The 26,516-nt window shown below is 33.0% G+C and overlaps 1 protein-coding gene and 1 pseudogene across 1 annotated transcript; one reads left to right on the top strand and one right to left on the bottom strand.

Moving 5' to 3' along the window:
• Nucleotides 1-6,090: 6,090 nt before the first annotated feature.
• On the bottom strand, nucleotides 6,091-9,328 carry LOC139707876 (zinc finger protein 84-like; annotated as a pseudogene).
• Nucleotides 9,329-9,677: 349 nt separating this feature from the next.
• Nucleotides 9,678-25,516, top strand: LOC139707875 (kanadaptin-like). The gene is given in 3 exon segments (XM_071619780.1): nucleotides 9,678-9,724; nucleotides 23,205-23,272; nucleotides 23,275-25,516. Coding segments are annotated over 3 exon segments (2,232 nt in total). The 3' UTR covers nucleotides 25,392-25,516.
• Nucleotides 25,517-26,516: the final 1,000 nt, after the last annotated feature.

Genomic DNA, 26,516 nt, shown 5'->3' with positions numbered 1-26,516 from the left:
TAAATTGTGGTGTGAGGTGTTATTGGAAAATATTAGCATTCAGTGAATAATGCTATCAATTTTCTGTTTTGCAATATTAAAGAACTATTTCAGATTTATTGCAATGGATAGTTTTGTTTAAAGGGAACAGTCATTTTTCAATGTAGAAATTACTAAGAAAAATTTAGGTGTTCTCTAAAAGTCTGTAACAACCATATTTGATGAACTTTGTGTCATAATGTATAAGAAAAGTTGCTTCCCTACCTCAAACCAGACATCATTGGAATAACCTTGTGTAGTATCAGCACATTCAAGTTTAGATGAGGACTTTTGCTTCTTTTCTCCTTTTACTTCCCACCTACAACATGGCTTATATTTCATAAGCATATTTCTATGCTTGTTCAACCTCTCACACATCTCAGAATTCACTAGAAGGGATCGCTGACAATCTAGAAACAAACATATCTGAGATAGTGTATAGATTAATATATGAAGAAGTTCAAGAAAATATTGATGTGGCCATGAGATGGTGTGGTAACTATATAGAAAGCTAAAAATTGAAATTGAAAGAAATATATTACTCCTGAGAATTACTATGAATCATGTAGTATTTGGAAGCAGATATTTTAAGTAGGAAACTCTTGAGACTGATGTCCACTGCATCTTTTATATGAATATTTGCTCTGCTTTTGAGGGCCACCAGATTTTAGCCAGTAAACTTTTGGCTTGATATAGCATAATCAGAAAGCCCAGCATTCTGTTTTTATACTTAGGCATGGTTTACTAAATATTCATTGAGTTTTTGCACAGACTTTTCCCTTATTTTAATATAACTAGCCTATTAGTCTTGTCACATTCAAATTCATTCATTCTTCAAAAAGTAATTTAATTAAATTCCCTATTCTCTTTAAAATAAAAAAAATCAACCTAAAATAATTTCTATACTGTAAAGCATTTTATTGTAGTATCTATAATCTTTATAACTACTAAGAAATGGCATTCTATGTCTCATTTTTACCATTGTCTCTCTAATATTACTTTCATTATAATTTGAGTATGTCCCCCAAAAGCTCATGTGTTTGGAACTTAGTTTCAAGGGGAGAGAGTTGGAAAATAGTGGAATGTTTAAGAAGTGAGATCTAGTAAATTGTGGTTAGATCATTGGGGGAGATGTTCTTGGAGAGGGTTAATGTAACTTTCATGGGGCACAACATAGTTCTTATTAAAGCCGGTTGTTATAAAAGAGCAAGTCTTTTTTCTGAATTTCTCTGACTTCCTGTCTCATTATGTTCTCTCTACCTCTCAGATGAGCCCTCACCATAATGCCACCTCATGTGTAATGCAGGTGAAGGAGCTGTCACAGGAGCTGAGAAGTTTCTAATACAGTGCACTTAAATCTTCAGAACTATGTACTCAAAACTATATTTTTATTTATTTATAAGTTGTAGTTGGACAAAATACCTTTATTTTATTTATTTATTCATTTTTATGTGGTGCAGAGAATTGAACCCAGCTTCTTTCATGTGACAGGTGAGCACTCTACCACTGAGCCACAACCCCAGCCTCTCAGAAAATATTTTTATGCATTTATATCTCTTTTTATACATTGACCTGCTTCTGGTATTTTTCTATAACATTATAAAACAGACTAAAAGAACCTCTGTGTCTTATTTCTAAAGAAGACAGTTGAGACTTTGCAATGTATTATCAAAAAATTTGGTAAAAGCTTTAGAATAAAAACTGTTATACATTCACTAAGTGACTTTAGTGAGTGATTAAATATCTTTGTGTCTAAGGCATCTTACTATGAGAGTGAGTAGAACATCTAAGATTACATTTTAAAAGCTCTGGTGTAGTTTAGATGGTAATGGCTTAGCATTTCTGATTCTTATTTGTTTTTATATTTCAAAGGTGATATCTTGTATTTCTTATATTCCTCATGGTGCTTAGGTTAATGTATTGCCATTTACTTTGTGACTCAAATATGTGGAATTTGTTTTGTTTAGTAAAGCAAAAGCAAGAGTGGTACTTCAGAATATAGCAAAGACTATTTGAGAATGTTTTTATTTTTAATGGGAAGAATTGTCTCATTGCTAATGATTATAGAGGGAATTTACATCTTGATGACACCCATTAATCAGAAATAGTCTGAATTGACTAGATCAAAACCATTAGAAAACCATGAATAAAGAGGCAGATTAAAAAAATAGGTTTGTCCAGCACCATTTTGAGTCTCCTATTAGAGTACAAATTATAGTATTTTTTTTTCTTACCAGTGAAAGGACTTAAACACATGTAGCTGCATTTTACGCCTCCTGTAATCATACAAGTCACCATCAATCATAATACCATTGTAGGAAGAGAAATGTAGATCTTCACAGGCAGAACAATCAAATACAAAAAAGCGAAATTTGCCTTATGCAAAAAAAGACCTCATTATTTATGCCATACTTCTTTTAGCTCCCAGGTTCCATATCTTTGAGCTCAAGATATTCAACCAGAAGAAAGTGGATTTGTTTTTTGCTAGATGAGTTAAGAACTGATATAATTAGATTGTAGAGTAAACATATTTTGATTTGGGATTCAGTTGTTTCAAGTATGATGGCTTGCCCAGGAAAGCAATGCAGGAAATTTTGTCCTCCACTTCACCCAAATTGTATGGAAAAATTACTATTTGTTTAAATTAAAAGTGGAAGCCACAGGCAATCTACAGCAGGTATTGAAATTTCATGATGAGACATCAAACTGTAGTTGTTTTTCTCATGTTTTTGTATCATTGATTGCTGTGGATTTTGAATATTTTAAATATAAAAACTATATTTAAAAATAAACATTAATATTCTTTTGTATTTTAAGGCTCATAGCCTAAGGTCATAATACCCAGTATAATTACCTCATATTTTTCCAATGTAATCCCAAGACAAAGGAGTTGGGATATATTTTTCATGAAGAAAAATTATTTTTACTAACTAAAATTATGTTGTTCCATGTATCATACTTTTCTATGAAGTATATGTTTGGCCTTAAAATTAATAGAAGTAAATGCCTTGATCTGACTACCAAAAGGTTTATATTATCTTGTCCTGGTGAATATTGTGGCAGAATATATAGAGGATGAAACAGAAAATATCTGAAATTGTGTATTTTTGTGGCTGGAAACTGTTGAAAGGTACATCATTGTTATTAATGAAAAAGACTGACTGAAAACAGCAATGTTCTTTAAGCGTACATACGTGAACAAAGTCTTTGTTAAGCAAAAATGCCCTGTGCAGCCAGGGATAGCTGAAATACATTATACTTAGACTCTGGTAATCTCAGTTCTTTTTTTTTTTTAAACTCTAACTAGTAAATTTTTCTAGCTCAATAAATTTCTCTCTATTCCTTTTCTTGCTTTTTAAAACCAGAGGAGGAATACTTGTCTTTTTTAACTTTCTGGATTGTTTCCCCAATTTTACTGCAATAAAATATGCAGAAAACTTTTAGAAAATATTACAAAGCATACAAATGGAAGTGAATTATCTTTGCTTACTTTGTGACTCTTTTTCATTCAAATGCTGTTGTAGCTCAAAGTGGGTAACTTATCATTCTTCAATTACCTTTAACTGATTATATGTCCATTATTGCCCTAGCATTTGGAAACCACACTTCATCCACTATTGGTCTCTTGCTTAAGTCTTTACAAGTTTTTATTTATATATTGTTGTGTGTTGACCCAATTGATTTTACTTCTCATTTAAAGTAGTTTCATGTATAATTAAATTGGCATAAATATGTCTATATTGGAGAGTGCACAATGTCCCCAGATCTTGTTCTTAGGCCTTTGTTGCTGTAAACTCAGTTCTTCATGAATTATATGTAATGTTAATAAAATTGTGAATGATATTCAATATGATTTTTGTATGGATTCTGTGTATAAGAAGCTTTTACCCCATTGTACCTGAAAAGCCAACATTTTATGATAAGAAACTTAATCTTTACATACAACCTTCTCAGTTTACCTCTTACTACTTGGTCCTCAGAAAATGAGACTATAAAACATAGCTCATTGATTATTTTGTCATAAGTATAAGGCCTCACTCAACCTTGACTCCACATCCATTTCTCTAATTTCTGCCCTGAAATAACACAACCTATAGAATAACAAGGACATCAGAATTTACTAATGTACATGAAAACACTGATCATTGACCTCATTCCATGAAAAATGAAATGTCTCCAATGAGGATGAAGTCTAGAAGGCCATTGTGCACAAAAGAAAGATAAAGCTCTTCTTTCATGTAAGAGCTATCTTTAAGTTTGTGGAAATTCAGTCTATTCAAATCACTAGGAAATGTTAAAATGTTAAAAAGTTAAAATTTTAAAATTTATAAATCAAGATATGAAAATCTGGGGCTTATTTTCCTATATCTACATCCTTCTTATAACTCTTAATTTCAACATAAATACAAACAGAAAAAAATAATGATCTGACTTATGCAAATTGTATTCCACATTAAGTTTGATTAAAATGTGTAAAAGTATTAACAGATGCTAGAGTATTATTCACTCAACAGTATGTTTTACTGTTACATAGAACATTTAGTCAAGTGGAACACTATGATGTCTGTCATTTAACAACAGGATGCAATACATGAGTGTTAACACATAAACAAATATTCAGTTTTAAAGACATTTTGCATACATAAGTTAAATATAGGTTAAAAAATGCACTGTAAACCTGGTATGATGGTCCATGCTTGTAATCCAAGCAAATTGGGAAGCTGAGTAATTTCAGAAATTTAAATTCAGCCTCAGCAACTTAGTGTGGTTTCAAGCAACTGAGCAAGACAGTCTCAGAATTTGAAAAAGTGGAGAGAGGGCTTAGGAATGTGGCTCAGTGTATAAAAATACCTAAACTTAAACTGAAATACACACACACACACAAATAAAGTTTAATATTACACTTGAGTGTTAAACATCAAAAATAGATTTCATATAATTCTTTTCTCAGTATTCAAAAGTGAAATAGTAATTTTTGATTTAGAAAAACAATTATATTCTTTCAAAGATGAGGTTTCTTCACTATGCATATATGATATTTCCACAAAATAACTTGATAATGCTTAATAAATTTAAGCAAAATTTAAAGACAACTACTTGTTTTCTAAACTTAAATGAGTTCTGTATTTTACTGATCCTCATATACATCAAGGTGTAATATATAGATAATAACTTTACTATACTCTAACATTTATTATAAATGTCTCATTGTTATATAAGGCATACATTTTGGACAAAATCTGTTCAATGTTCACTACTAGTATGAGTTTTCAGATGTTCTATGATTTAAAATTTAAGTACATTTTGGAAATATTATTTAACTTTTTAGAGTTTCTGGGCATAATGAATTCTCCAAAAATAAGCAGTGTTTAAGAACATGTAGCTACATTTTTTTTCCATTTGTATTTTCTCTAACCAGTATGTATCCACAAGTGCTGAGTATTGGTGAATAAATTTTAGAGGCATTGTCACATTGTCAATTTTCACATTACAAAATTTTCTCTATGCCATGGTTATTGTGTTGAGGATTAAATGCTGTCCCTTTCTTAGAGTAATGGTACAATGGTCTCATTTGCAGAGCTTCTCTCCAGTGTGTTTTCTCTGATGTCTAGTAATATATGATATAAAATGTTTCTACATTCTCTACATTTAGATGTATTCTTTCCAGAATAAGTAGCCTAGTGGTGAAAAGAATTGATTTCTTATTAAAAACTTTGCTGCATTGTTTCAATTTGTAGGGGTTCTTTTCTGTATAAATTCTGTTGTTAATAAGGTGTAATCTTTCTTTTTTTAAGTGTTTACTTTTAAGTTGTAGTTGGACACAATACCTTTATTTCAGTTATTTATTTTTATGTGGTGCTGAGGATCGAACCCAGGGTCTCAAACATGCAAGGCTAGCACTCTACCACGGAACCACAACCCCAGCCCCAAGATAGTCTTTCTTTAAAAGTATTATTACTTTATTCACATTTCACATTCACCAGGATATCTTCTGCTGTGGTGAATAAAGTTTTATTTTTTATTAAATGCTTTTCCACATTATTCACTTTTGTATGGCTATTCTCCAGTGTGAGTTCTGTTGTGGTGAATAAGGCCTGTTTTATTGCTGAAAGCTTTGCCACGTTCCTTATATTTGTAAGGTATCTCTCCAGTGTAAATTCTTCTGTGGCACATAAGGTGTAATATTTGAGTAAAAACTTTGTCACATACTTTGCATTTGTGAGGCTTCTCCCAAGTGTGAGTTCTGTTGTGGCAAATAAGCTGTGATTTTTGACTGAACGCTGTGCCGCATTCTTTACATTTGTAAGGCTTCTCTTTAGTGTGAGTTCGTCTGTGGCAAATAAAGCCTGATTTTTGAGTAAAAGCTTTGCCACATTCTTTACATTTGTAGGGCTTCTCTCCAGTGAGTTCTGCTGTGGTAAAGAAGGTCTATTTTTGACCAAAAGCTTTGCAACATTCTTTACATTTGTAGGGCATCTCGCCACTGTGATTTCTTCTGTGGTGAATAAGGTTTGATGTGTCACCAAAAGCTTTGCCACATTCTGTACATTTGTAGGGCTTCTCTCCAGTGTGAGTTCTGCTGGGGCAAATAAGGTGTGATTTGTGACCAAAATCTTTGCAACATTCTGTACATTTGTAGGGCTTCTCTCCAGTGTGAGTTTTTCTGTGGCAAATAAGGTTTTATTTTTCACCAAAAGCTTTGACACATTCTTTACATTTGTAGGGCTTCTATCCAGTGTGAGTTCTGCTGTGGCGATTAAGGTTTGATTTTTGACGAAAAGCTTTGCCACATTCTTTACATTTGAAAGGCTTTTCTCCAGTGTGAGTTCTGATGTGGCAAGTAAGGTATGATTTTCGACAAAAAGCTTTGCCACATTGTGTACATTTGTAGGGCTTCTCTCCAGTGTGAGTTCTCCTGTGGCAAATAAGGTCTGATTTTTGACCAAAAACTTTGCCACAATCTTTACATTTGTAGGGCTTCTCTCCAGTGTGAGTTCTGATGTGGTAAATAAGGTGTGATTTTCAACCAAAAGCTTTGCCACATTGTGTACATTTGCAGGGCTTCTCTCCAGTGTGAGTTCTTCTGTGGAAAATAAGGTCTGATTTTTGACCAAAAGCTTTGCCACAATCTTTGCATTTGTAGGGCTTCTCTCCAGTGTGAGTTCTGATGTGGCAAATAAGGCTTGATTTTTGACCAAAAGCTTTGCCACAATCTTTACATTTGTAGGGATTCTCTCCCATGTGAGTTCTCCTGCGGCAAATTAGGAGTGATTCTAGACTGAAAGCTTTGCCACATTCTTTACATTTGTAAGGCTTCTCTCCCATGTGAGTTCTGATGTGGCAAGTAAGGTGTGATTTCTGACCGAAAGTCTTGCCACATTCTGTACATTTGGAGGGCTCCTCTCCAGTGTGAGTTCTGCTGTGGTAAATAAGGAGTGATTTTTGACCAAAAGCTTTGCCACAATCTTTACATTTGTAGGGCTTCTCTCCAGTGTGAGTTCTGCTGTGGCGAATAAGGTTTGATTTTTGACCAAAAGCATTTCCACATTCTTTACATTTGTAGGGCTTCTCTCCATTGTGTTTTCCTCTGTGGTAAATAAGACCTTTTTTTTCACTAAAAACTTTGCAACATTCTTTATATTCGTAGAGCTTCTCTCCAGTATAAATTCTCTGGTGATGAACAAGGCCTGATTTTTTATACGATTTCTGTTGTTCACTCTCACTTGTAGTTTTCCATATTTCCCTTTGTGGTAAATAGTCAAGATCACAACTTTCATATTTTGCACTTATCACTTCATGTAATATATGTTTTAGGCCCTTTTCTGGTGAATATTCTTGGATATGATTAGGAGTCATGGCTGAAATAAACAAAAATTAAAAAAATAATACCTATTAGACTGGGATAAATATATTTTGCATACATAACATGAAATTAAGGTAAAATAAGTACATCAGGAGTGTAGCAGATTAGTAAGTCCAAAGTCACCATAAATCCAAAAAATATATTAGTTCAATAAAAATGTACAGAAAAAAAATTACCTTGGGAATATTATCCAAATTCTTGTAGAGACCACAGTATCCAAGAGGAGTACATCATTAAGATGAGTAATATAATAAAGTGTAGAAAAGAATCTTTAACACCCTTTTGTCCTTCATAAGATAGTATTGGGTATTTAGGAAATATCTACCACCTACCTTCACTGTCAGTAGAATAAGAGAAATGTAAAACATATACAAACATTTCCGGGTTTTTCAAAGTGTGTCCAAAAAATGATTTTTGTCTACCATGACATAGAGACATGAAAATAACTAGTAGATTTTGAGTGATAATACCATAAATATTCAACAAGGGCAAAGAGGCAATGGACTCTTAAAAAGAAATATGAGCAAAAAATTTACTGAGAAATATACATATATGTAAATAAAATTTTTTGTAACAACATTTTAAAAGACGATAAAAACCTTGCATAGCCTGTGGCCATAATATTTGGATGAATTCAACACATGAAAATCAAGTATAATAAATTGATTTTTATATTTTTACATTCGTGTGATATGAGAATTTCCTTTATTGACAAATACAACTTTGTTTATTTATAAATATATCATGGTAATTTATACTATATATACAAGGTTAAATGACTAAATAGAATGAATTAACAATCATTATTTCATATAATTATCAATTTTGTTCTTACAATGTATTGTTTTCCTTCTACTAGTATTTATGAAGAACATAATACACTCACTATGTGGTAAAATAAAACTCTTGACCCTATTATGCTCAATAAAATAAAAATATGGAGACTTTTACTATAATATCAACCCTACGCAAAACACAGTGCCTGGTGACAAAATTTTGCTCACTAAATTTCTGACTTCCACGTGTGAATCAAATGCTCCTACAACTTAATAATTCAAAGTCCTTCATATATTTCTTATAACACTTTAAGAGACAAAATGTTTTATAACTAAATAATAATAGTATATGAGTACATATTTTTAAACATTTGACATTGATGGGCACACACATTGAGTCCCTAGCTTTAATACTGAGAAAAATGTTGGCACTAAACACAAAAGCAGGGGTATCTCTTCAATTTTCTGATTTAATTGTTCATGGATACATACTTAGTACTGGCAATTCTGGATCTTTATGTCATCCAACTTTTAATGTTTCATGTGTAATGCTTGAGATTACCCCAAAAATTCTATATCACAAACTACAACACAAGTCTTTTTAAAATTGTTTGAGCCATGCTCTTTCTAAATATCTGTGACTTCTCTCATACAAGACGTACTTTTGCATGACCTCCCAATTAGCAAATATTACAAAGATGCAGCACTGTTCTTGCCTATTTTTATTTATTTAAAAGTTTTTATACTTTTTTTTTCCCAAAAATGGAGTATATAATCTACTGATGGCTCCTTTAATGAACAAATGAAAAATAGTACAGCAAATATAAACATAGAGAAGCATGGCTAAATCCGAGACATAAAAACAAAAATAAAACATTAAGAATTTAACATTAGGATACTGACAGTTATGAATTACTCAAAGAACACTAAATAACTATTTAAAAAAAGTTTAGAGACTGAAATTGAAAAATATTAACATCAATGAGCACAATGTTTATGTGAATAATTCTTTACGAAAAATGAGAGGGGCATTCCTAGTGTGCAAATCTGAAATTCAACAAATATGGTAGAGGCTTATCAAGCAGTAACAAGTTTAAGACAAGTCTAAGCAACTTGTAAAATACTGTAAAAATTAAAAATCTATAGGATATATAAAGAGAAGTGGGATATATATATATATATATATATATATATATATATATATATATATATATATATATATATATATTGTGAAAAGAATCCAAGCATGCCACAATAAAATAACAATGATCCAGAAATTAAATCACAAATCAAAATAAAAAATATTTAAAAATTACAAAGTAGAAGTATAATGATTTATTCACTTCAAAATATTTATGATTACTAATGCATTATTGCAAAACACAAAACAAAAGAAAAAATTTAATAACAGAATTGAATCTACAATAGAAAACGTGAAGTAAGTTCCATCAGAGAGCATGGAAAGAAACCAAGCATGATCTGCTCCTAGAGGCCCTATTTGTTTAAATATGGATAATGCTCCTGCCTTTACATCTCATCCTTTTGCACAATTTTTAATCAGTGAGATATAGTTTTAAATCATGAAATTTCTCATAATTTTTTGGATGAGCTTTTGTTGAGTGCACAAATTGTATCCTAATACTTGCCTTTTAAAACAGAAACAAACAAAGATCTAGCCTCTATTATATTAATATGCATTAAATATTGTATTATTTACAGTTAATGTGCTCAATATACAACATAAAGTTAATACTCAAAATTGGCCATCTGCATTGAATAGACATTTTATTCTCAAACAGCCATTACCAATAAAATTATGTAATATATGAGGTTCCACCTGACCAGCATGACAAGCTCCAATGGTTTTGCTCACATGGGGAAAAGCATAGACTGCTACACTTATGCTAACATGTCCTGTTTGGAATCTAGCTTCATGCTTGAAAAATAGCAATTACAAATGTACATCAGTGACTTCACAAGCTGATTTCTAAGTTTCATTTAACCCTGGAAGATAAGAGTTCATCTTCAAAAGAGGAGAAACATTAAAAGAGGACCCCACAATACTTAAATTCTAGTTACTTGTTGAGATATAAAATCATCAACAGCCTCAGCTCAACAGGTGTTGGCTAAAATGGGGTTAGAATGTACTCTAGATAACTTTGTTACTGCTTTGATTGCTAAACTCACACAAAACTCTGTAAATGCTTTGGTCTTAACAACAATTTTGCTCTGTTTTTGTACACCAGCTCTGGGAAATTCAGTACTGCCAGATCCTGGACTTCAACAACCCATTACAATATCTTGACTCACTTGCATAAAATTGTTATACACCTGCAAAAATATCTCATGGTATTCATTGTTGTCTTAGCAGAATTATGTGTCCTTACCATCCACATAGTATTTAATAGGTCAAAATCCTGTGTAATTTATTCATAAAAGATCTATTCCTTTTGATAAAAACTGTGATGATTCAGTGAAGCTTCTCTCTAAGGCAGAATTTAACGCTTTGACATTCTCCTTGCTGAGTTTACCTGGACTAGCTCTATGGGCTTAAAAAAACTACTATGAAACTCGCCTATGCTATCATAAACAGTACTAGTCATGCCTCCATGGATGTAAATATGCTTAATGAAGAACAAAAACAACATTGTCATGCCATACTTGACAATTATGCTGCAATTGATTGTCTGTTATTGTTACATCATAAAGAATATCAGAAGTTTAATACCATGAGTTCCTTCAATTAAAGTTATAATAGTAATTTTATTTCAAAAAGCTTAGATTACCTTAAAGATATCATTCATAGGGTTCAACAAGATGATGGATTTTGGACTTCTTGGATTGGTTAACTTCATGTTTACTCAATTTCATCTGGGTCAAAAATATTCATAGGTGGATGTTTACTGATGTTGGAACTTGCTGTTGTCTATGTCTGCCCTATTTTTTGCCCCCACCAGCATTAAGGAGATAAGTAATATTATTTATTCAAAAGGCCTTAAAAAAGAGGGAGGTATTAGGTATTCTGATCTTGGAATAGACAGGAAAGTGTGGGGGTGATTGTAACTGGCACCCTGCGTACCACAATTGTAATGCCCAGCAGTTTCTCCCTGAAGATATTAAGACAACTCTACAGGTGTACTATCTAGTTTCTGTGGTAATTTCCTTAGGGAGAAGGGGCTCTATATTTGTATTAATTGTACCTAATCTTGGTTAGCTAGCACATGGGGTTAAAGAAACACTGGGTTAGAATGTAGTCATGGTATCAGAAGCTATGTAATTCTGGGGGATTATATGTGTAGCTGTTAAGAGGGGTGGCCAGTTTTTTTTTTTTTTTCCTTTTCACTGTGTGTGCGTTTCTCTCTTCTGTTTGTTCCTTTAAAGTTTCCTCACAAGAAGATTTTAAACAGATCATGCTGGCCCTCACAACAAAAGCAAAGTTTTGATGGTTAATCTGAATAAACTGGGACATCACTAAAGAAGAAAACAGAGAACAACAAGGAATATGAAAATGTGATAAATATAGGGCAGTATGTGTTCAATGATTACAATCAAAATAAATAAACCTAAGCTTCTGAAAATTTCTTCTGCTGGGTGACTACTCTTTCAACATTTTTTAGTTTGGTTTTCTTCTTGACATTTGAATGACTCAACTGTGCCCGCTGCTATGTGTAGTCTACAATAGTTTACATCACTAAATTATACTAAGTACTACTTATCTAAAGTGAAGGATGTGCAACACACAAAGAAAGAGACAGATTAAAAAGTAAAATTATATATATATATACAGAGAGAGAGAGAGAGAGAGAGAGAGAGAGAGAGAGAGTAAAATATCTGTACTAAAAATGCCCTTTTTTTGAAACACAAATCTGAAACTCATTTTTATAGAGAAGTTCCCAGAATATACTCTGCAACAGAAGTAAATTAAATAATAATTAGTAATTAATAATTTTAAAGGGAAGTTAAACTTACCCAGGAAAGCCAAGTTTCTATAGTTCTCTAGCATCACATCTCTATATAATTTTTTCTGAGCAGGATGAAGGCATTCCCACTCCTCTTCAGTAAAATCAATGGCTATATCCATAAATGTTAACAGTTCCTAAAATAAGAATAGGTAAATAAATAACATATTGACCACAGGAATATTTGCACAGTCTGTAATGTAAATACAGTTGAAATTAGAGTTAGTAGACTATCATGTAGGTAGTTTTTTGGAACACAATTATACTATTATTTACTTCTGCAGAAAAAGTAATTTAAGTTCAAAAAAGTATACATACTCCACATTTATGAAACACAATATAAAACTCAGGCATTATCACAAAAATATATATTTTGTAATTTTTTATTTCTTGATCTAAATTATACATATTTTCAGATGAGAAAATCATGGTAATTAAGAACGGGAATTTTCAAATTTTAATTGTACAACCACTAATCAGAAATTTACTAATGTGTAGAATCTTATATGTTATTTCTCTGATAGAGCTGACTATTCTGAATGTGTAGTGAGATCTCTAGTAAGAGAAATTTTGAAATGCAACAAGGTAGGCAGAGCACTTAATGGAAATATTTAATAGTTTATTTAAGTTCGAATATTTTATGGTTTTTATGTATGTTATTAATATGAAAAATAGCAACAACAATCCTGTTTGAATTTTTCCTTTTTATAATTTTAACATACAAAATTATATATATATATATATATATATATATATATATATATATATATATATATACACAAACTTTGATCGATGTGTATATTGTAAGATATTTATAATAGAATATATATAGAATATATATAGAAACAAATTATATTTGTTTGAAGATATATATATATCTTCAAACAAATATAATTTGTTTGTTTGGTTTTTTTATTGGTTCTTTCTAGTTCTACCTGACAGTAAATTGATTTTTATGGTATTATGCAAGCATGAGATATATCTTATCCTAATTAAAATCCTGTTCTTGTTGGTGGCTACAATGGTAGGATTCACTTACAGATATGTAATATTTCTATCCTTGTCCCTTTTATTTATTTATTTATTTATTTATTTATTTATTTATTTACTTATTTATTTTTGTTTACCATTGTGCAATCTACTGATCTTCTTTTCTTACCCTTCCCCACTTTATAAGATTTAGATTTCACATATCAGCAATAACTTTCAATATTTGGTTTTAAAGAAATGGTTTGTTTTACTTAGCATAAAATCTCCAGATTCATCCATTTCCTGGCAAATGTCATAAAGTCATTCTTCTTTATGGCCGATTCATAGTTTATTGTGTACATAAGCAATATTTTTTATCCTGTCATCATTGAATGGACCCATTCATCATTGAATGGTTGGTTTTATAGCTTAGCTATTGTGAATTGTGCTGCTATAAATGTTAATGTGGCTGTGTCAATGTAGTATGCTGATTTTATGTCCTTTGGGCATATACAGTGCAGTCAAAAACTGGGTAAAATTGTGGTTCCATTTCTTTAACAATATCCATACAGGTTATTATGTTTCACGTAGACCTCTATACAGCTGGAAAAATTGGAATTCATCTATACCTGAGGTGAAAATAAAACATACAAAAAAATTATTAAGCCATAAAATGACTAGAATTTATTATCAAATCATACATCCCAATAAAAAGTAAAATTCAAAAACTAAAAGTAAAGAAAGTCTTAAGCAAAAGAGCAAAATTAGAAGCTATTAAAGATAAACATAACACAGAGTTACCAGTATCAATGTTGGTGCTTTTAAAAAGCAAATGAGCCCAGTCTAGTGATGGACAACTGTAGTTCCAGTGACTGAGGAGGATAAGAAAAAAGGATCATAAATTCTAAGACAATATTATATATAATATTGTCTTATATATATATATTGTACTGAGCAACTTAGGGAGGCACTTAGCAACTCAGTAATACTCTGTCTCTAAATAATATATATATATATATATATATATATAAAACGACTGAGGATGTGGCTTTATTGTTAAGCACCCCTGGGTTCAATCTTCAGTACAAATTTTTTAAAAAGCAAATACAATTAAAAAAGCACTAGCAAATTTGAAAATTCAATGAATAAAAATTATATCAATTATACAGTATATAATTGCAAATATAGGCATATATAATGATTTCTCACTTTATGGAAATACACTCTGGAAAATTTATCCTAAGAATCTTCTGCAATTTTCCAATACTCTGGGTGCAATGATAGAATCTAGATGGTATAGACTAGTACATGGCTAAGATATTTGCTAGATCCATGGTTGTACATAAAGTCTACTGCTGACCAAAATACCATGATGCCACATGATTGATGTTATGAAGTAAAATCAATCAGGGTAAACCTCATAATAAAATAAATGGTGGAACTACAGAAAACACCGACAACAAAACTCTTAAAACACGCCAAGATATTGGGAAAAGAGTGTGATAATAAAATGCTATTTTATCCCTTCACTCATAAAACATAACAACATATTTTGACACATTAAATGCTGAATATAAGTTATTACTAAATAATACTGAAATATATAAGAAAGTACAAAGCTCAAAAGTTTACATACAAAAGGTAGGGTTCATATGATGGTGCACACCTGAAATATCTACTATTCTGGAGTCTAAGGCATGAAGTTCAAAATTTAAGGCCAACTGAAGAAATTGAGCAAACCCCATCTGGAAATAAAATTTAAAACAGAGCTGAGAAAATGCTCAGCATTAAGACACTTTGGTTGAATCCCTAATATCACAAAAGAAAAAAAAATAGTTTTTTTTGTTTTCAAAATTATACAATATAATATAATAGACTTAAACTTATGAATTACAAAATATTAATACAAAAAAATCTATTCATCAAATGATTACATTAAAAGCTGCAAAACTGACAAGTTAAAAATAAACCCTAATTTCCTCACATATAATCAAACACTTATATGAAGAAGAAATACAACAGAATGCATAAGAAAAAAAATTCTTGAAGAGTCACTTTAAAAAGGATATATCTAACTTTTCAATTATCATAAAAACTCAAAATCTTTAGAAATTAGGTAACATTGAATAAAATCACATCATATAGATGAATTAAATAGTATTGATGAATATGTGGAATAAATGCATTCACAAAAAAGGAAAATAATAATTTAACCTTTATTATCCATTTGTAGAAACTGTTTTGTAATCATATGTATATGATACACCCACAGAGGAAACAGAGACTAAAATTACAGCAACTTTTCATGAGAGTACATCCACATTCTTCCAGAGTTGAAACCAAGGGGCATGGCTAAAGAGGAAGAAATAATTATTAAATTTTGTAAAATGTAAATTCTAGGAGCTAGAATTTTTGTTGATGTATTATATCCAGTTTGACAAATACTATAAAATACCTTGTATGTTTTATGCTGATGTCACATGAATGTTGCATTTCATATGCAGTATTTGAGAAAATAAAAATAAAAATACAGAAAATATTCAACATATTTACAAAGGATAGAACTATTATAAAAATGATCATTTTTCCCAAGGTACACTTTAATAATAACTGGTCATAATTTTACCATTCTTTGATTTTTGTGAAAGAAGAAATCAAAGCAAAAACTTCTAAAATTTTCCTGGAAAGATGAATGTATATAAAATTAGACAAGTACTCTCTCACATGTAAGAACAAATGTACTAGTGATCATTACCTGACACTAATACATGTTATAATACTAAAACAGTGTAGTAATTTTAAGATAAAAAAAAAATTACAATACAGAAAACTACATAGGGCAGTTCATATGTATGCAAATATCTTTTTATTGTTCATTATTATAAGTATATAAATCAAAACATATCAATAAAATATTTAATGTTAATGAATGCTACAATCCAACTTCAAGGTAGATGTTAGAATAAAAGGCATAGATTACAAAAGCGATTTGTGTGCAGAATGTGTGTGACACTGGAATTATACACAAGCATCCACCAAAGAGCAGATATAAAGAGAGATAATTTTAAAAAATAAAATAAAAATAAATAAAAGCAGAATATAAGCCTACCTCCATTTATGGTACACCAAATAAATATATACTCCTGTTTTGAGTCCTTCTAAAAACTGTAAAGGAATTAGAGGCACACAAATTGGAAAACTGAAAAAAAAAAAAAATATCGACCAAGATGAGATAAGTAGAATGCACTTGAAGATTTTTCTGATTTGAGCAATATGCAAAATTACTGGAACAAAATGCCCAAATACAGTGTTAATATAAATAAAGGAAGATTGGTTTGCATTTGAAATATATTATTTAACTCTAAATTGCCTGTAGTTTAAATGCTAATTTATCTGTACACACAGAGGAAGGAATAAGATATACATGAGTATTTACTCCAGGGGGAAAAATAAGTGGTTTTCTATGGCCATGCAAGATCTATGGGCTTTATTCCATTAGGCCAGAGTGGAAGAGATGTTAAATCTTAAGGTAATCCCTTAATTCCTTAGAGGGATTTGCCAACATTCTCTAAAAATGCAAATAGCTGTTGCTGACAGTTGAACTATATCTAGAAAGTACCAAAAAATTAACAGGGAAATACAGACCACCACTGAAAGCCAAAGTGGCAGTTCAGCACTTCCTGATGTCTCTCACCCAGCTCACTTTACTAATAACACCAGACCTAACCAATTCTTTCTGTAAGTAATTTGTCCCGATATTAACTTTTTCCATTCAATGGACTACATCTGAAACCTCAAACATTGAAAGCACTGGTAACTGTGGAGGTGCAAATCTACCTAGATCAAAAAGGAGTGTTCTCACATTGGTGTGAAAACATTGCAATGGGCTAAAATCTCGAATATTAGTGCAGAAAAAATGGTTACAATCACAGATCCCTCGTTATTTCTAAAATAGGTGCACATCAATTTTTTTTTTCCAGTGAGCATAAGGCACCCTGGAATCTAAAAAGCTTGCATCAGAATTTTAGTGCACCATCCAACTATAAGATCTTCTGTATGAGCACAGCTGTTAGAATGGCTACTCTCAAAAAGTGGAATAGTAAGTAGTACTTCAATTATATGAATATGGAAGAAAGAAACACTGTGCTAGACTATAAAATTAGTGAAGACATTTTTAAAAAATGGAAGTTGAGAGTTCTCTCAGTTATTTATTTGAGAAACTAAGCTCTCTACATTTATATTGCTCTTGAACAAGAAAAGCCCCAAGTACTGGTCTGGACTTATGAGAGGCATTAGATGTGCCAGCTGAGGGATCCTCATATTACATAGTTCTGAAACACAGTTCCAGGAGAATACCAGAGTAGGGAATGAGAATGCTCTCATATACATTCCACAAAAGGAAATCTGAGCATAAAGACACTCTGACAGGTTGTCTCCCTTTGGAGACACAAAGGAAGAATAGAAACACATGAGTTTTCCAATATCAAGTGATTCTTCTTTACTTTTCAATCATGTAAAATGCTCATAAACAACAACAAAAAAAATTTTGCTTTTGATATTTTTCTATGGTACTGGGGATTTGAAACAGCAGCATGTTAATTCTGGGCTACATACCCAGCCATGTTTTCAAATTTTGAGACAGGTTTTTCTAATTGTCTAATTAGTCTACCTAAGTTCCTGATGTTTACCTGGAAATTGCAATCTTACTGACTTAGCCACTTGAGTCTCTGGAATTAATATGCATGAATCATTGCACCCAGAGAGAAAAAATACTTTAAAATCTCATCCAGTTTTTGGTATAACAATTGAAAATACCATGTTCATTTGAAATGTAATATGGGTAAAGAAACTGATAGTACTGCAAAAAAGTAACTGATAATACTGGGAAAGTGGGAAGTTGTCATTGAACAGGAAGCTAAAATTTTATGTATAAATACAACTCAAAATACTGGAGCATAAATTTAAAATCACACTCAGCAACTGTTTGAAGATAAAAAAAAATTAAAAGTACCAGGTATGTAGCTAAGTGGTACAGTACCTCTGGCTCAATCCACAATACCACAATCTCCAAAAAAAAAAAAAAAAGGAGAATGAATTAAGGAAGAAATAAAAACTGAGATATCTATAGAGTATCTCACCCCACTCCTAGAGGAAAAAATACATGGAGTTGTTATTGGGATGATCTCCTCACTCCAGAATCCACAACACAATCTGAGAAGATTCGGAAATATTGCCACAAATGTTCTCACATAGAATTTAAGGTAGGGGCTGAAGATATTCTATAGGATACTATAGAACTTCCAGTGTCTACTGTTAATATATGGTCCAGTTGACTGGCCAGTGGAAATTCATGGCTGACCTTTCTCAGGAGAAGACACAGGATTGCAGAAACTAAAGATTACACCAGGGATTCTAGCCAACCATAGCCAGTTCCCACCATAGTTAGTGCAGCCAGTTTCAACCAGACTCACCATCCAGTCTCAGGATTTCACTGCACACTCATCATTTACTGTATTTTTAGGAACCACATGTCCTCTCTATAAATCACAAAGTACGTATACAGGAGAAAAAATAAGGTTCACTGAACATAAGTGAGAAAGCCTAGAAATGGATACCCACTCTGGCAGACTTCACACCAGATGGTCACAACTTGCTTCTCTTTACTGAATATGTGTACATTGGTCAATGCTTATATAAGGGGTCCTGATTAGACACAACTTATGTCTTCATATGCTCAATCTGAGCCTAGTGAGTTTTTTTGAGAGTCAGGAGATAACCTCAAATCCAGAAATAAATGATGTCTAATTGTAGGGTCTTGTCTGTACATCTATTTATTTATTTATTTTTCTTTTGAGGCTCTGGGAATTGAAATCCAGATCCTCAGGCTGCAGCGAAATTAAGGCAAGGTATCCTTGGAGAAGTAAAATCCAGCCAACCCAGACAAGCATTTGCATTTAAACTTCCATATGAGGCCTTTTGAATTTGAAGATTATATATGTAAATATATTATTTATTGATGGAAATAATACAGTGAAAATCTTGTAAAATTTCAGTTAACTTCTCTTGTATGGAAACAGAGTGGACATTAAAATTATATGAGGTGGAAAGATAATTATTTTTTAGAATTCATATAAAAATAGTAAAAATTGAATTTTATAGTATAACCCATAATTTCCACTATGTGAAAATTACCATTGTGAATTTAAAATATTACTAATAAAGTATATGTAATTTTGGAACAGCACCCTCAAAACCATGTCAAGACTCCAGAAAATCTCAGTTCACAGAACCATATTTGAGAGTTATGCTTGTCCTGAGTTCAGGAAGATGAAGGACATGATCACTTCTTTTATGCTACAGGTGAAAGATACATTTATTTTTTTTAACCAATATTTCTTTTGACATATAAAAACTAGAGAGAAACTGCCCTGAGTGAGGGCAAGGAGATTTAACCAGAAAGTGTATGGTGTGTGTGTGTATGTGTGTGTGTGTGTGTGTATAATAATAATAATATATATATATATATATATATATATATATATATATATATATATATATATATATATATATATTATATATATATATATTATTATATATATATGTTTTTCCAGAGATCCAAAGTTTTGAGTATATTATTTAAATTGATTAATGGTATATTCCTTATTTTATGTCGTGGCCTTAGACCCAGTGGCCTGTCTATAACATTTTCTTTTTCTTCCTAGGATGAAAGCCCCTTAAGAAAGTGGGCTTGAAATGAAGATGAATCGTGTTGCTATCATAATGTCTTACTGTAATCCCAAGTAGGGGATTTGAAATTTTGCTTCTTTAAGAATAGTACTAAAGCACAAGAAATAGAAACAAGAATCACTAGATGAGATGAATTCAAACTGAAAAGATTTTTCTCAGCAAAGGAAACACTCAGTGAGGCAAAAAGTGATACCAGAGAATAGGAGCAAATTTTTACCACATGCACATCAAATAGAAACCTAATTTCCAGGATATATAAAGAAGTTAAAAAACTTAATAACAGAAAACAAATTTCCCTATCCTTAAATGAAATGGGCTAAGGAACTGAAGAGACACACTTCTTAGAATATAAACAATCAATCAATAAATAAAAAATGTTCAACATCTCTAGCAATTAACGAATTGCAAATCAAAACTACTCCAAAATGTAATCTTATTCCAATCAGAATTGCAATTATTAAAAATACAAGCAAAAATATATGTTGGTGAGGATATGAGGAAAAAGGCCCACTGTTACACTGTTGGTAGGACTCTAAATTGGTGACACCAATCTGGAAAAGAATAAGGAGATTCCCTAGAAAACTTGGAAAGAAACCAAAATTTACCCAGCTATCCCACTCCTCAGTTTAGACCAACGATAGCTAAAAACAGCATAATACAGAGGCATATCCACATCAATGTTCATAGCAAAACAATTCACAAAAGGTAAACTATAGAACCAATCTATATGCTCTTCCCTAGATGAATGGGTAAAAAAATATGGTCTATTTACACAGTGGAATATTACTGAGCATTAAAAGAGAATAAAATTATGGAATTGGGAAGTAAATGCATGGAGTTAGAGAATATCATGTTAAAGCAAGTAATCCAATCCTCGTAAACCAAAGACAATAATGTTTTCTCTGCTAAGTGGATGGTGATCCACAATGAGGGAAGTGGGAGGTAGCATGGAAGAAATGAAGAAACTTTGAATAAGACAAAGGGGAGGGAGGTGATGGGAGATGTTATAGAGGTAGGTAAGATGGTGGAATGAGATGAAAATCTTGTTGTACACAAAGTAGAGTTACATGGGTTTTTTAACTATACATTCTGAACAACAAGAGAAATAAAAGCTTGTGTTCCATTTGTGTGCTACAAAGTGAAATGCATTCTGCTCTATTAGCAAGTTAGAACAAATTAATAAATTAATTGATTTTTGAAAATTCAGGAAAGAGACTTGCCTTTCCCTAGATATATATATATATATATATATATATATATATATATATATATATATATATATATATATAATGTATATAATTTATGAACATTTTTTTCATATTTCTATCAATTTTTTTAAAGAAATGACAGCAGAAGCATTACAATTCTTATTTCATGTATAGAACACAATTTTTCATATTTCTCGTTGTATATAAAGTATGGCGATACAAATTTGTGTATTTGTGCATGTACTTTTGATGATGGTCTCTATCACATTCCACCATTCTTGATAATCCCCTGCCCCCTTTGTTTTCCTCCCACCCCTCTTCTTTATTGAGAATCCATGGATTTCTCTCATGCTCCCCCTCCCTACCCCATTATGAGTCAGCCTCCTTATATTTGGCATTTTTTGTTTTATTGGAATTGGATAACATCACTTAGCATTATCTTCTCCAATGCTATCCATTTACCTTCAAATGGCAGATATGATTATATACCTAGAAGACTCAAAAAACTCCACCAGAAAACTTCTAGAACTAGTAAATAAATTTAGCAAAGTAGCAAGATATAAAATCAACACCCATAAAGCAAAGGCATTTCTGTATATCAGTGAAAACTCTACTGAGAAAGAAATGAAGAAAACTACCACATTTACAATAACTTCAAAAAAAAAGATATTTTGGAATCAACTCAATGAAAGACGTGAAAGGTCTATACAAGGAAAACTACAGAAACCTAAAGAACAGAATCAAAAAACACCTTAGAAGATGGCTTTCCATCTACTTTCCATCTACTTTGCTCATCAACTATCAAAACTATAATTATTATATATTAGACAAAGGTGTCAAAACATGCACTGGAGAAAAGATAGCCTAACACCTTAGAAGATGGCTTTCCATCTACTTTCCATCTACTTTGCTCATCAACTATCAAAACTATAATTATTATATATTAGACAAAGGTGTCAAAACATGCACTGGAGAAAAGATAGCCTCTTCAACAAAACACTATCTCTCACCATGCACAAAACTCAACTCCAAGTGTATCAAGATCTTGGAATTAAACCAGATACTCTGTGTCCAATGGAATAAAATACAGGCTCTAATCTTCATCATGTGGGATTAGGCCCCAATTTCTTTAATAAGACACTGAAAGCACAAGAATTAAAACAAATAATCAATAAATGGGATAGAATCAAACTAAAAAGTTTATTCTCAGCAAAAGAAACAATCTGTAAGGTGAAGACAGAGCCTACATTTTAGGAGGAATATTTTACCCCGCACATATCAGATAGAGCACCGATCTCTAAGGTACATAAAGAACTCAAAAAAAAAAACTAAACAAATAATAATAATTGTGATGTTTATGATGATGATGATGATAATAATAATAATAATAATAATAATAATAATAATAATAACCCAATCAAGAAATGGGCCAAGGATCTGAACAGAGAGTTCTTAGAAGAGAATATACAATCAATTAACTTTATATATATATATATATATATATATATATATATATATATATATATATATATATATATATATATATCTGATTGGTTATGGTCCTCCCTTTTCAGGACCAAGAACAGTTCTGGTTCAGTTTCTAAGGAGGGGAAACACGAGCAAGAATCATTCTCAACTCTCCTTTATAAATTATCAAATAAAGGCCAGAACTGAGTGGCGACTTTAAGAAGCCAGCCCTGCCGGCGACCCCAGCAGTGCGGAGTAAGGCTCCGCAAACCCTGAGGAGGTGAAGAAGGAATGGCCCACGGAGCCGCGGGACTCTGACTCTACGGAGCCCGACGTTCCGCCTAGGCGGGACAGCGGAGAGACTAGGAGTGGAGAGACTAGGAGTGTCCAGGAAGAGCAGCTGCGTCCCCCCACCGCGGTTTCCTACCCTGGTGGCCCGGCTCGAGCTCTGCTGTACAGAGAGCCGCCGTGGGGCAGCCCAGCCATGGCCCCCTATAGCCTAGAGACCCTGAAGGGCGGCACCATCCTGGGCACCCGTAGCTTAAAAGGGACAAGTTGCTACCTTTTGGGGAGGCTGTCTAGCTGCGACATGTGCCTGGAGCACCCTTCGGTGTCTCGGTACCACGCGGTGCTCCAACACAGGGCGTCCGACCCGGACGGAGAATGCGACGGCCAAGAGCAGGGCTTCTACCTCTACGACCTGGGAAGTACCCATGGCACGTTCCTCAACAAAACTCGAATCCCTCCCCGCACCTATTGTCGAGTCCATGTCGGGCACGTTTTCCGCTTTGGTGGTAGCACCCGGCTCTTTATCCTGCAGGGACCAGAAGAAGACCGAGAGGCAGAATACGAGTTAACAGTAACACAGTTGAAGGAACTGCGCAAGCAGCAACAGATGTTGTTGGAGAAGAAGATGCTAGGAGAAGATTCAGATGAAGAAGAGGAAATGGATAACACTGAATGGAAGAGGAATACTAGTAACCAAGATGATGATATGGGTTGTACCTGGGGAATGGGAGAAGATGCTGTAGAGGATGATGCAGAAGAGAATCCCATTGTCTTAGAGTTTCAGCAGGAAAGGGAAGCCTTTTATATAAAGGACCCAAAAAAGGCTCTCCAAGGTTTCTTTGACCGAGAAGGAGAAGAACTAGAATATGAATTTTATGAACAGGGACATAGCACTTGGCTCTGCAGGGTGAGATTACCTGTGGATGATTCAACTGGGAAACAGCTGGTGGCTGAGGCCATTCACTCAGGAAAGAAAAAAGAAGCAATGATTCAGTGCTCACTGGAAGCTTGCCGGATCCTTGATACTTTGGGATTGCTGCGGCAGGAAGCAGTATCTCGGAAAAGGAAAGCCAAGAACTGGGAAGATGAATATTTTTATGATAGTGATGATGACACATTCCTTGATCGCACTGGCCTTGTGGAGAAGAAGCATCTTAACCGAATGAAGAAGGCTGGGAAGATTGATGAGAAGCCAGAGACCTTTGAATCACTGGTTGCAAAGTTAAATGATGCTGAAAGGGAACTCTCTGAAATTTCTGAGAGTCTCAAGTCCTCAAGCAAAGCTCTGTCAGAGTCCCCACCTCAGGATTCTTTAGATGCATTCATGTCAGAAATGAAATCAGGGAGTGCATTAGATGGTGTGTCCAGGAAGAAACTTCATCTCAGAACTTTCGAACTGAGGAAAGAACAACAGAGGCTTAAAGGGTTAATAAAAATTGTAAAGCCAGCAGATATTCCAGAACTAAAAAAGACTGAAAGTCAGACTACAGATACAGAAAATAAAGCTAAGAAACTTACACTGCCTCTCTTTGGTGCTATGAAAGGAGGAAGCAAATTCAAGTTAAAAACTGGAACAGTAGGGAAATTTCCCCCCAAGCGTCCAGAACTCCCTCCGGCTCTAATGAGAATGAAGGACGAGCCTGAAGTAGAAGAGGAGGAGGAAGAAGAAGATGAAGAAGAAGAGAAAGAAAAGGGGGAGCACGAAGAGAAAATGGAGGATGGAAACAGCAGGTTGCCACAGGAGATAGAGCCAGAAACTTCAGTGCAGGAAATGAGTTCTCCCACAGATCTCACATGTTCTAAGGAAACAAAAAACCATGAAAACATGTCTCAAATCAGCCACATGGAACAGAAGAAAAATTATCAAGAGATTAATGAAACATCTTCATCCTGCAAAGAACCATCAGCACCAAAGAATGAATATGAGAAAAGCAGAGATGAATTGAAGAAAAAGAAAGCTCCTGGTCCAGGCAAATTTCCCCCCACACTTTCTTCTAAATATCCCGAAGATGACCCAGACTACTGTGTGTGGGTTCCACCTGAAGGCCAAAGTGGAGATGGCAGAACTCATCTTAATGACAAGTATGGCTATTGATTACATCAGAGTCCCAGAGGAAGATCTTGTGGACTATGTGACATAGAGTATTTGGAATAATATGTGAAGTTGAATGGCCAGAGAAGTTCAGATGATCTTATGTAAAATCTGGTGACTGACTTTTTCTTCCATGCTCTTGGCTTCTTGAATTTATCTTGTTATCCAGTTCTCCTGATTTGGGAATTTATGTTTAAAAGTATTTATTTTTGTATATATATATATATATATATATATATATATATATATATATATATATGTGTGTGTGTGTGTGTGTGTGTGTGTGTGTGTGTGTGTGTATGAAGGGAACCCTATATTTTGAGAAATAGTAAAGTGAGAAACAGGGATGCTATTATAAAATGAAAAGTCAAAGTGCCCCTAATACTGATTGCCTGTTTGATTTAAGATTTAGGGACTGTGGGTTAGAGGTGTAGCTTGTCTAGCATGCTTGAGTCCTTGGGTTCCATCCCCAGAAACACAATTTAAAAAAAAAGATGGAGAATTGTGCTTTCCTAAGCATTAGGCTATGTCTGGCAGTTAGGGTGTAGAATTCACTAATATTGCTTCCTCAGATGTGAAATATGAATATTTCATGGATCTGACTCTGGATGTCCTTGTCATTCTTAGAACTAAATTTAGATTGACAGTGAAAGTTTCCTACTGCCTCCAACCCTAATCCTCCCTCTACATTTGAGAATAGACCCTGACTTATCAGGACAAGGTTAACCATAGATAGCACCATCTCATATACTCGGGCCCCAGTCTGATAAAAACTCATCCCATTGAATATCTTGGCTCTGACTAATCAATTAGTCATCCTCCTCTTACAGAAGGGTGCAAATATTGTTATGGAATGAAAAGTTGAATGTGTTCCGCCCAATGTGTGTTTTCTCACCTCTGTGTTTTCCTCTTGGGAACAAAGAAATGTAAAAAGATGTCTTACTCCACCCGTTTTCCCCATAATTAATGCCTCACTTTACTTCCATAGATAGAAAGCGGGAAAGTAAAGGGATGCAGCAAGGTAGAGAGCATTTGGGTTAGGCTTAAGGCAGACATTGGGGAGAAATGCTGTGGCCCAGCCAGAGAGTGAATGAGACTGGTTGCTTTTTTATTATGCATTACGCAGTA

This window comes from Marmota flaviventris, chromosome 12 (genome assembly GCF_047511675.1).
Source record: "Marmota flaviventris isolate mMarFla1 chromosome 12, mMarFla1.hap1, whole genome shotgun sequence".
NCBI classification, from domain to species: domain Eukaryota; kingdom Metazoa; phylum Chordata; class Mammalia; order Rodentia; family Sciuridae; genus Marmota; species Marmota flaviventris.
The sequence above is the reverse complement of the archived record's forward strand: the minus strand, read 5'-3'. Positions and strand labels throughout refer to the sequence as shown.